This window comes from Triplophysa dalaica, chromosome 2 (assembly GCF_015846415.1).
Source record: "Triplophysa dalaica isolate WHDGS20190420 chromosome 2, ASM1584641v1, whole genome shotgun sequence".
Taxonomy (NCBI): Eukaryota; Metazoa; Chordata; class Actinopteri; order Cypriniformes; family Nemacheilidae; genus Triplophysa; species Triplophysa dalaica.
Window position 1 is genome coordinate 6,451,845 of NC_079543.1, and position 12,975 is coordinate 6,464,819.

At 38.3% G+C, this 12,975-nt stretch overlaps 1 protein-coding gene across 3 annotated transcripts in view; it reads left to right on the plus strand.

Moving 5' to 3' along the window:
* The first annotated feature begins 6,279 nt into the window (after nucleotides 1-6,279).
* lef1 (lymphoid enhancer-binding factor 1) overlaps nucleotides 6,280-12,975 on the plus strand; it is a 36,876-nt gene continuing 30,180 nt past the window's right edge. For all 3 annotated transcript variants that reach the window (XM_056737562.1, XM_056737560.1, XM_056737561.1), the window contains exons 1-3: nucleotides 6,280-6,893; nucleotides 8,052-8,115; nucleotides 9,113-9,240. In XM_056737562.1, coding sequence (XP_056593540.1) covers nucleotides 6,687-6,893; nucleotides 8,052-8,115; nucleotides 9,113-9,240 — 399 coding nt within the window. In that variant the 5' untranslated portion in view covers nucleotides 6,280-6,686. The remainder of the gene's footprint in view (nucleotides 6,894-8,051; nucleotides 8,116-9,112; nucleotides 9,241-12,975) is intronic.

Here is a 12,975-nt window from a genome sequence, read left to right on the forward strand (position 1 = left end):
TTATTTTGTAGTGAAGATTATTTCATCACACTTTGACTGTCAGTAGAGGAAAGAAACTAACCACACAAGGAGGGTCTACTGAAAACAATGAACAGAGCACATTTATTAATCATCTCTTTCTGAATGCGTCCTTTACATAAGATACTCGTCAGAGTTCACAGATTTCCCTCCTGCCCAGTTTGTCTTAGAGTTTTTGAAATGGGTCTTAAACTCAAAAAGCGTTCACTCAAGGTTAAAAAGCAAGTGCCAAGTGTTTTGGAAAATATGAATCACTTGCGAATCACTGAAACAAACTCAAAACTCCATTGTTTTCAGTTGATTTGTTTAGAACGATCACATATATCGTCGTCCGTTATTCGGCAAGAGATAGTGATATTTCTTGTTGTTAAGTATTAAGATGACCCCCTCGAGGGCTGTGCATGAGTGCACGCTCTGTCTGCTTCATTATAAACTGGTCTGGGATTCTGTGACCCCTCAGCAGGATGGCCGTGACCTCTGACACCTTCTCAGCAGGCCTCTACAAAAGCTCAATGTGTTCCTTAATAACGCGGCGAGATGAAATGACACAGACAGCATTCTGGGCTGCTGGTGGACTTCCTCTCTGAAGCCAAACACGGCCTGTGGAAATTGCATTGTGTCGCGTCTACGATGTGAACCCTGCGGATATTGAATGGTTTGACTCATAAGCCGCAAGCTCACATTCTGGAGTTGTTGCCTGCTTTGCGGTTTTGTATATTGACTCGTATCTGTTTTTAATTAAAAATCGACTCCGTTTTAAAGAAACTTCGGATAAATCTACTTCTTCAATGGTTTTGTGTTTATTTGTTAAATGTCACTCGTCGTCGCACATGTGTTTTGAATCTGAATTTTAGTATTGAAGGAAAGAATGCTGAGACAACTTTTATATATTTTTTTCAAAGTTGTTCAATTCTTGATATGATACATCTTTCCATACGAAATTCATTTGTATTCTGTGATGTTAAAATATTAGTTTAGAGAATTCACAAAAATTATTTCAGTTCATGCATCTCCCTCCCTGTGTGACAACTTGCCCCGCATATGTGTATACTGTACATACACAGCATTATCCTCCACATGCCCCTCGAAGTGTTTTTATTTTCATTTTTTTCTTGAGACTTGTTTTTTAAGATTGCTATGTGTGGAAAACTCCAAACTCAATAACCTAGCGTAACAAATTTCCCCTGTTGGGCGTTTTCCCCTCCCCAGCTCTAACCAGAATATGATTTTATTTTAATAACAGTATGTCTGCTTCTCGCCGTATTATAAATCAGCAGATCACAGAACAGACGTGGGGCCGAACGCTTTGCACATCCCCTGCAGACACTTTCTCTTCCTCTGAACATCACCTGTGTTCCCACCAATAAAAGAGTAGCGGAGCATCTCTCGCTTTAGACCTCACCCACCGTTGACTCTTCTGCATTTTTCGGCTGATAGATGGCTTTCTTCCCCCCTCTTAACTTTAATTGTATGCTGCTTTCATCTTAATGTGATGTTTGTTTCCTGTCGTTTATTACAGCTATAATTTTGGATTTGGTGGGACGTGTCAGAGCTCATGCAGGTGGAAGATTCACTGGATCTGTATAACAGCTGTATATCTAAGAGCCAAGGGTGGGGTTTTAACATACTGTACTGTAATGTAGCGTATTCTGCTGATTCTTCAATTAGTGGATCTTTATTAAGGTTAGAAGGATACTCCACCCAAAAACTCTGTCATGAATCCCCCCCCCCCCCCAAGTTGTTCTAAACCTTTTATTAATGTCTTTGTTCTGTTGAACACAAAGAACGATATTTGAAAATGTTTTAGCAACTGACATTTCTAAAGCATCATTGACTATAGAGGAACATGTAAATGGTAGTCAAAGGTTCCCTAGAACTGTCTGCTTTCCTAAATCCCTCAAAATATCTCATATTTTAGATACAATAATTTTCCTACTATGGATATTTAGTCAATTAAGTTCCAGAAATCAGTTGCTAACATCTTTGTTTGTTTGTCAACAGCACAAATAAATGTATACAGGTTTGGAACAAATTGAAGATGAGTAAGTTATGAAGGAAATTTATTTTTTGGGTGAAGTATCCCTTTAATGCTTCTTAATATCTCTACTTTTTGACATTAAAAAAACGTTAGAACAAAATACCACAGAACATTTATAACCGAATCAAAATAAATGTCTTTAAGACTTTAATGTATATGTAAGATTACAAAAAAGATAAAAAAAAAGTGAAACTGCTGGTCTTTTGGACCAGTTTTTATATCTTGCAAAGTGGTCTATAGAAAAAATGTCAAATTCAACATTTATCTCATTGAATATCACAGAGACACAATGTCACATAACAAAAATAAATGGTTTGTGTCACTTCATGTTGACTATCTGCAGAATTCTCATTCATTTTTTCGATCCACATTTTATTCATTTTGAAACAGTTTTAATCGTTCACACTAGATCAGCAAATTTCCCTTCTCGCTATATAGGTCGAGTCTGTTCTCAGATTACAGTTGAACCAAATTATTAATCCACGTTCCTTGATCAATAGCACTAGATTTATGAACATCACAGCACACAACCCTGCTCTGAATATCTCTACGCTCTAATTCTCCTCTAGATTAGCAGCGCTATGATAAATTATGCTGTGTTATGGATACGTTTCTGGTCCTTCAAGGTTATATAACATTCAATATGCAGTAGAAGAACGAAGACAACTAAATTCAGGTCAGGACACAGCAGGAGGTTTTCCTTTTCATGTTTGATCCAGAGCGGTCACTTCGGCAAACTCATTAAGACTGAAATGCAAATGATCTCTTTTAGTATATTTCCCTCTCTCCCTGTTTTATTAAGAAAAAGCCAATTATTGTGCTTCCAGTTACTGTAAAAGAAAATGTTACGCTAGAACTGTACAATCGAATCTAGTTCTGCTCTTAACCAGCACATACTTGATGCCATTGTGCGTGGTTAAGATGTTTGCCAACTGGTCCAGCGATGACAACGTCCGCCACCTAATTTCACTGGATTGTGGATTAGCTTTTGTTGTGCCTATGGTCAGGTCAAATATCCTCAAATTATTGGCAAATCAGAATGTTATGCTTGTTTTTGCATTGGCTTTCTGGTGTTTATAGGCACACAGAGCTATTGCCAAAACAAAGAAAAACTGTATTACATTAAAACCTCAATTAAAACTGGGAAATCCTTCAAATATCTGACGTGTATAAAACATCTTTAAATACAGAACACTGTAAATTTTTCAACTTCAGGCTTATATTGTTTATGGACGTTTTGTAGGGGTAATTTAGAATGAGCATTTTTGTACATGCTTCGTCTTATGTTTTCTAGCAATAAACCTGCAGTTCACAGCTCATTTTCATTTTATCTCTTTTAATTTACATTCTTTTTGCAGAAGCTTGTATTCAAATTGACTGCATTCAATGTATGCCTTATATTAATACTGGTGTGTTAACTGAGGGCAAAATTCCTTTTTCAGATTGTGTATTGACCATTTTATCAGTGTTCTTTCTAGTTGACTTGCCAAGGCCTAGAAGTATAAAGCCTGTCTTTAGAGAGAGAGAGAGAGAGAGAGAGAGAGAGAGAGAGAGAGATAAAATGTTTTACATTTTTTAAAATTGTTGCAGCATAATTTTTTAAGTATATCAAATGGCTGTACATGTCCTGACTAGTGATAAATTATCACTTATAACAAAAACGTTTAACCTTAATTATTTTGATGATTTATTGATTGCATATTTTTTCACAGTGTATGATCTTTAAACGCTTGTTCTTCATTAATGCTTTTATTGTTATTACTTGCTCAGCACTATAGAAAAACTCCCTGGTATTTTGCATATGGCTGTTGTCCTTCTGAAACCTCTTATCTCCATACTTCATGATTTAATATTTTTGCCATATATCATTATTTTTAGTCACCCTTTATGTTTGTCACTGGGTTTTGCAAAAATCTTACCAATAATGTCAATAAAATTGAGTGTTTTTTCCATTTCCTGAAAAACTTGGACATTAAAGGTTTCAGAAGGACGATATGAAGACCTACATTAGGCATGCAAAAAAATATACATTCCCACAATTTGTAAAAGTACCACATCAGCCTTGTCATATGCATATATTCTTTACATCTTTTTTTTTATTGTGGTAGCAAATGTGACTGTGTGTGTTTTCTAACAGTAAACTTGCCAGTTGCCCTCTCTTCGTAATTTCCATTAATTTCCATTTTTTGCATTTTTGCATTCAGCAGCGCTTTTATTCAAAGCAACTTAAAGTGCATTCAGTGTATACATTTTATCAGCATGTGTGATCTGAATTCAATCAGTTATTCAGAGAATAAGGGTCAGATCTGTTCATATTTAGATTTGTTGTTGATATATTGATCCCTTCCTGCATGCTTTCCTTCTTTAAATGAATTCTCAATTTTTATTTCAAACGCATATAATGGTTCGACAAAAATCCTGACATGGTGGATACTTTAATTTTCCAGACCTTGTGCTTTTTTATGTTAATTAAAGAAATGCATGACTTGTTTTTACCTTTGCCAGAGCTGTAGCAACACAGCATTTTAATTATGTATATAGAAAATATGAAATAACCAAGTATAAAAATAACTGCACACAGTTTGCTATAAAAATAACTGCACTTCAACGCATACATTTAAAACCTGAAAGATTGGATTGTTATCCTTGGAGCGTGTGTGCGCGCGAGGCCCGGTTTTCCGCTACACTCTGGAATGCGGCCAGTCCCTTCGTCTCTCTCCTCTCGCTCTCTTTTGAATCCGCATTCGAGTTCCAGTCCAAAGCCTTTGATCTTTCTCGCTGTGTCTCCTTTACCCGGAAGAGAACCCTCGCTTTCCCTCTCAGCTGGGATGAAGGCGCGCGTGGAAATGTTGGCCCGTCTCCATCCTCATACCAAATATGGTCATACAAAGGCTGGGGATGAAAGAGGCCGCCGCCGACAGATCAAAGGCAGCCGCGGCTCCGCCCACAAACCCCACCTCTGCCTGCCTTATAAAGATCTGCCTCCTGCTCCAAACTTATTCTCACGCAAGCGACAGAAACACTTCCCAATGTTTTTCTTCCCTCTTCTTGTTTTTGGCTACGTCGAGGGAGGGCCCCATGAATTTAGCCCGGTTTCATTTAGCCCATTAATCTCGAACACATTTTGTAGCTGCTTGCGTTTATGGTTAATTCATCGTGTAAACACAAAATAAATTCGTACACCGTGGTTGACATGATAATATTTAAATGTTCTTAAATAAATGAAATAGCCTACTGCTAATTACGGATTCTTTACATTTTTTACGTCACTGTGATCGATTTTCCCCGTCACACCGAGTGCTATTTATTCATATGATCAAAACATTTTTTAATTTGTCCTAATTTTGTAAATGATGTTACTTTAATAGTTCGTAATATAAATGCAATATTTTTCTTATTTTACAACCCATTTATATGATTAAAAATGTTTTAATTTGTCCTTATTTGGTCAATTGTGTTACTTCAATAATTTGTAGTATAAATGCAGTATTTTTCTTTTTTCATAGAATTTAAAATGAGATGATATAGCGTTTTAATAAAATTAAAAACATTTAAAAACAAAAAAAGATATCAAAATAAGAATTCCTATATTAATGTAACTTAAAATAGGGATTTAAGGACAATGCAAGACTGCAAGACCACACTGTTTTGTAAAGAAAAATACAACAAAAATGTGATTATTTTAACACGCCCCTGCCTTCATATACACAAGCAAGTACCTGGATCTTTTCCAACTGAATTTTATCCTCCATTACAGCTACTACATCTGTAAACAAATAAGACAAAAATGTAAATGCACGAATCTTATTTTCCAACGTACAGCGGATCGATGTAACACTTGGAGTATCAGCTGATTGTTGTTATTTTCTGTCAATACGTAACTAAATGTTTTCGTTTTTTCGTACTATTTTAATGTTTGAAATAATGCTTTAATAATACAATCGCCTCTATATTTTACGCAGTACATTCTATCACAGCGTTGACAGAATATGGTTTGGGTTATCTGATCACCAACCTTCCCGTTTACGACAATAGTGGATTCAGTGTTTTCTACCTTTTTACCTCTCTGCCTATTCTTTGTAAAATATGTTTAAAATCCCCCCTTTACTTTTGTCGGGAGAGCCAGTGTGTGTGGTGTCAATCACAGCGGCGGCTTGTGTTTCATCTTTATACTCAAGTCAGAGATCAGGGGGAGGAGTACAGCACTACACTCTCTCCTGCTCAACATTACACGCAGTCTCTGCTGGGCTCACTTCTGAAGAGGGACACCTTTTACAACTCAACAAAACAAACGGGAATGACATACAACTTTTTATTTTCTATTTTTTTAACCACGGAAACAGTCGAGACTGCGCTACATTCAACCCAACTTTAACTTGTGTCATTGTTTCTTTTTATGTACACCGAAGGAGCTGCTATTTATCCTCGACACTCGTTAAAAGCCGACCGGCGATTTGTGTATTTCCCACCTGGATTCACCGCGCAAGTACGCGCACCCCGTTGCCGTGTGCCGAACGCTGAAAGTACACGCGTGTTAGGAGCGCGCACGCTGAAAGTACACAGGGTCCTCTGTGGCACGCTTTCGTTCTGGGCGTTTTTAGGGTGAGGTGGACTTTCATTCACCCGAAAAATGCCGCAGTTGTCGGGCGGAGGAGGCGGCGGGGACCCGGAGCTCTGCGCCACCGACGAAATGATCCCGTTCAAAGACGAGGGGGATCCGCAGAAGGAGCAGATCTTCGCGGAGATCTGTCACTCCGAAGAAGAGGGAGACCTGGATGAGATCAAATCGTCTCTGGTCAACGAGTCAGAGATCAGTCCAAACAGCAACAGTCACGACGTGAGTATCAAACACACGGGAAGCTCTCGTGGAAACTTTACCGGGCATCGACAGAACGACGCACGATGTGCAGTTGTTGAGAAGTTGGGATTTGTGTTTATTATTCGTAGTCATGTTGCAAGTTGATGTTTTCGCCTCTTCCCTGTTGGCGTGTCTCGAGCTGCACGTGTCGACGACAACAAACTTATTTTGTTTGTGAACAAGGAAAGAGTAAGTCACAGGGGTGTGTTGTCAGTGGTTTTTATTAATCATAAAAATGCCATGTTATTCCAAACTAATCTACAAAAAAGACTAGTATTAAATTAACTTTACTATTAATGGTTTGTTAAATACAATAAGATATTAGCAGGGATGAATAAAGAAACTCTTATTAAAAGAAAACCTGCGACATACGCACGGATACGATATTTCTGATATTCGCACGTGTTCATCTATTCACAATTTTAATTGATTGTAATATTCAGTTAAATAGTGAAAGTGCAGATTTATATTTGAGTTTTCTTTCTAATAAATTGTAGTCTATTAATTGTTGTTATATTAAATAAGAAATTAAGAATTAAAATGCAGCCTTAGTATTTTGTGTGATCTCCGTTTATTTAATATCACTTCAGTTTTCCTCGATTCAATTTTTTTTCTATTACTACAAGGTCGTTTATAACAAGTTAAATGAATTGGAATAATAATAAAATACGTGCGTTTGTTAATGAAATGTATTTCCCCCTGGCATCAACAGCATGCAGGGTTATATTATGGCATGCCTAAGAACAAGCTGACGGGCTGCATGTTAATTGGGAAAGCGGTTCAGATCTCAGACTCTGTTGGAAGGCGCCCTGAGGGAGCTGAACTCCAAATGGAGTTTATTTCTACGCACCTCTGATTCATAATGCAGGGGAAACAAGAATAGTTGCAAAGCTTTTATTTTATGTTCACGTTTTTGGTCACCACACCAGACAGTCGCTGTGTTTGTCTGTATGGATGCTTTCTGCCAATGAAAAATGAAATCAAAACGGGCCCTTTCTTGTTAACATTTGATTGAACTTTCTTTGTTGAACAGAAAATGCTGGGAAATATATTTTGCTATTCCCTTTGTGTGTTTCAACAGTGACAATTACATCAGAAAATAAGCTGTTAATATCTGTCTTCTACATTTTTGAACAGGCAGCTAGACAGTCCCAAATACCACCAGACTCTTATGAGAAGCACAGGGACCATCCGGATGATGGTAAGTGGTATGAAAATGTGTGTTATGTTGTTAATTCAGTTCAGACTAAATACATTCAGTGGTGCCAATGAATTTTTAGTGACATGCTCTACAAAGTCATGCCGTTGTTATTCTTGCATAGTAGACAGTTTCTAGTTGTAAAATATGGCTTGTGTTTCCTTTTTTCAATGAAAGTTTCTGTCCATATTTGTTTTTTATGACAACGTTCATTTTTTTCAAACCAAATAAGTCACATTATTTTGATGTGTTGATGTGTTTTATTGGCTCTTTTAACATTCTTTATGTAACATCTTGGTGTAACATTATTTGGCATTCCTCGCTCTGTTTGTATTTGACACGTAGTGACACGTGCCAGGGATACTGGGAATTGCCCTATCTTCCTGTTACACTCCGGTATCCAAACACACCGTCTGGGACGCTATTGTCAGGGGCAGCATGTTGCTGTGATGGCCGGAGTTCATTTGATCTCTGTTTGCACCCGGGTCTTTTTTTTTTTACGCCGGGCAGGGTGCTAGTGTCACAGTGAAGTGACTTGATTGTCTTCGTCCCATTGTTCTCCGCTCGCTGTGAATTAGGATGCAAATGTTCTGCCAAACACTCCGCTGGCTTCAGAACGACTCCCCCTGTTTTAGATACTGTGAGAAACGGCAGGCTTTCCTGTTTGGTTTGGGCATCTTACATTAAAAAAAGTAGGTCTGGTGCTGTTTTCTGTTAATTGTTGTTGATTGGCACAAAGGGACTTTTTCTGTAGTTCAGCTGGTAGAGCATGATACTAACAGTGCTCAGGTCATGAGTTTGAGACCCGCCGTTTGCACATACTGTAAAAAAATAAATAAGCTCATCTCATCTGTTGAATGCACAAATGTGAAACTAGAAGTGAATGTTAACGGGCTACATGCAAAACTCATGCAAACTATTTTTGCATGACATTATCACAAATGCAATAGCGGAGTATAATTTAAATCAACAATTAAAGTGATCTTGTCATCTCTTTCAGGCAAACTCCAAGACATGTACTGCAAAGGAAATCCGTATCCAAGTTACCCAGGATACATCATGATGACAAATATGAACAATGATCATTATATGAACAACGGCTCTCTCTCGCCTCCCATTCCCAGAATGGTAAGTCTTACCTGTTCACTCTTCAGCCCTGTTTTTTCAAACAAAGATATCACCTCTTAAAGAACCATAAATGACAGTTTTTCCAAAACATTTTCGTCTTCTGTAATCACGTACAGCTCCGAGTTATGATGTTAGTGATCAATTGGCAGCGTGACCGTGACTAATGTTGTGACCCATATCTGTGCGACTTCGTTGAGGTGCATTTCTTATATCATCTATACGTTCCACTGTGGAATACGAAGAAAGAAATTATAACTGTTGTTTGGATGGTTGCTTTGAAGAGAGTCAGAACACAGAAGTTAGTGACAGACGTTGGGTGTATATTTTCGTGCGTCTTCGCCGTGCATCTGTCCCCGTCGCAGTGATTCTATAAATCGACCGCTGGTGGGGGGTGGGATGGATAGAAAATAAAAGATGGTGGATATGCTAGCAGCTGTCCCCTCTAATCCTGTTTGGTAGTTTTTTTGTGTGTTGAAGATTCCCCGTTTGCCAGTTGACTGGTGCCTGGAAAAGGCGGCCGCTGCGGGCAGTCTGTGAGCCCAGAAAAAGAGAGCGAGCTTTCTCAGCTGAGCTCATCTCATCCATTGTTTGCACAGCTCCTGTCTCAGCTTGCGACTGGGAGATTACGGTTTGGTTTGTCTTCGTTTCGCCACTGTGTTAATGGACATTGAACTCAAGATGATTCTGTCATTGACATAGTTTAATTTAGACATTTTGATGAGCTGTTTATAGTTGCATGCGGATGCATTGGATTTGGTTTCGTTTTTTAACAAAGCAGTTAGCAAAAAGTTTACATTTCAACATTGGAAGGGATTTAGATCCAGGCTGCTTTGTTACACAAGGCTGTTTAGTTTTCCTCAGATTATTTCTAAACACAAAAATAGCTTTGGCTCAGCAAGGTTGTGTGACCGAAGCATCCTTGTATATCCTTTGGGGTTTAAAACCATTACTCTGCAAGTACATTTAAAAATCCCCCATTTTATATTCGCTTGACAATGATTTTGCAGAGGTGTTGCAGAATATGCGGCTATTCACTTCACTCTGTATGCAGTAAAAGCACAATCATGCCAAATCCATTTCCTATCCAACCTCTATGTGTCTCTCTCTCCTTTGAGGTGGCTCAAATATTCGGACACAGTATCTCCAAAGTCTGGGATCGGTTTTCAGCGAGATCAGAGGCATCTTCTTTTTTCTCCCCACCCCCCTTTCATCCCCCCATAGTTTGGATTGATTTCCATTGGCCATGACATTCCAATGCCTAGTATCATTCCAAGATCTTTTTGGCAATGCACCCTGGTAAAACACCGGCTGTGTGACTACAATCCCATGGGTCAACTGTATTGACACGTGTGACCGTTGGCATCACGGCACCAGTGATCCATTAAAGCTGTACATGTTGCTGTAATGTAAAGCCTATCTGATGTCTGATGGGCGACATCTGGAAATGGCATCCATGGTTCCTTTGAGATGGCTAACTCGGGGTCAGCAGATAATGTTTCCAGGTAAACAGTGGAACTGCATTGTCTTTAGTGCCTGAAGCTTTGAAACGCCAAAATTTAAATTTGTATGAAATAGTGAATTGGGAATAGGACAACCTAGGAATTTCCTCCTTTTGAAACGACTTCCCTCCTTTTCTTTAGGAGTAGGACTTTTCGTGTAGTTCTGTTTATATTTGTCTCTCTTTCATCAGGAAGAGAATTGATGTGATTGGGTCTTGGATTACATCATATCTATATATATATATATATATATATTTGTCATGAACACCATATGTTTGACACGCAAGTTAACACGTTTGTTCAGGTGATCTTACAAAGATGCTTAAATATATAAAATTTGATCAATCTAAAGGCGTTTTTAAACCGAAATTGAATTAATTTAAGGCGTGTCCAATAGGTTTCAGATTGAACTTTCAGCAGGACAGGACATGTGAGGCAAAGCTTATATTTTATTGATAGATGGATTTCTCCCTGTTGTGGAAAACTTGTTTTTGTACAATCAGTGATGATTTCCAATGTGTATGAAAACAAATATCTTCAAAATTATTTTATCTAAAATAAGGTTTAGTGCGTTTAACGAAAAGTTTGTATTTGTTAACATTAGTAGATGCATTAGCAAACAAACAATGTCTATATAGTGTTTCAGCATTTATTCATCCTTTTTATGTGCATTTCTGTCAAGCTGCTTTAAAACAATGCTACATTGTCAAAAGCACTGTATAAATAAAATGTGCTTTCCTGTAGATCATTGCGAGGTCGTGGGTTCGATCCCAGGGGATTGAACAAACAGTTCTTACATTTTTCTACTATAGTAGTCAATGAATCCACAGAAATCTCAGTTGCCAAATGTTTTCTTAATATGGTTCTTTGAGTTCTGCAGAACAAATAAATTTATACAGGTGTGTAACATCTTGAAGAGGGGGTTATTCAGACAGACAGAATTTTCGTTTTTGGGTGAACAATCCCTTTATTGTGACGTGTTTCCAACATCTCTTTGATTTAATTAACAAATTGTACTTGCTTACTGTGAACAAAAGCAGTTAAACATTTAAAAAATGGACATTAAAATTATGTAAAGGGTGGAAAATAGGCTAATGATTTAAAAAAAGCTGTACAAATAATTATCGTTAATTCAAGTGATGGAAACAGCTTTTTTTCTAGCAAGGTTTTAAGGTTAACCTCTTGTGACTTCTGTATTGTTTTGATTTGTGAGCGAGCTCTCATAATACTCGACAGCTACTGTAGTGCATGTGGAAGATCTGCTGTCCATGTTCTGTTTTTCTCCACTTGGATTGGCCTCTGGCAGCGAGACTGAGAAAGAACCACCCCGAGATACACACTCTCAGTCCCACATCCACTCTGCTTTGATGTGGTATGTGACGGATCTTCTGCTTGCCGTGGACACGCCATGGAATCGCAAACCCCCCCAAACCCTGGCTTTACCTAAAGAGATTTTACGCAGCTGGGTCTCCTACTCCCAATCAGCTGCATTTAAGTAAACCACATTTCCCAGCAGGCCTTACACCTTGTAGTTGCGCAATATTTTGTGGCCATGCGACTTCATATTTCCCTCCTTTTGTGTGATTTTTTTTTTAATGTGATGCCAACAATTCGATCGCAATTGATGCTATCGCTCTGATGACGACATCCGAAATCGACCTAGTTAACATCATGACCAGTGTTCCACCCATATGGCCCCTAATGCTAATAGCGCATACCTTTACCATTTAACTTTGTGTCTTTCAACTCCACACATGGGCGATAAGGGGCAAGCAAGTAGCCGTATCAAATGCTGTGCAGGTCTGAGAAGCGGGCTTGGCCTAGACCTCGCACGTTTCGGCATCCCACATCCCTTTGAAGTGTACTGGTGCAGACCCAGGGTTTTAACACAGAGGGCTATTGATACTCTGTTTACATCGACCACTAACCACAGCCATATTGAATCCATGTGCTGGATTTACGACGAAAAACGCTGGCAGTGTTATTAGGTCTTTTAAAAGGCTTTGACAGCGTTAAGCAATCCACCAGCAAAGCATGAACTTTGCGATTTTTAATCTCATTAGCGACTCGATGGCCATTAGAATGACTTTGTGTCAGAAGCATAAAATTAGTAGATTGAGATGTCCATGAAAGGATGATTAAACTGTATTTCTCCATCCTGTGTGTACAAGCAATGACAGTGTTTATTTATCTTCTGTCAGCGTTTCGTAGCACATGGATTTTGATATATTTGAAT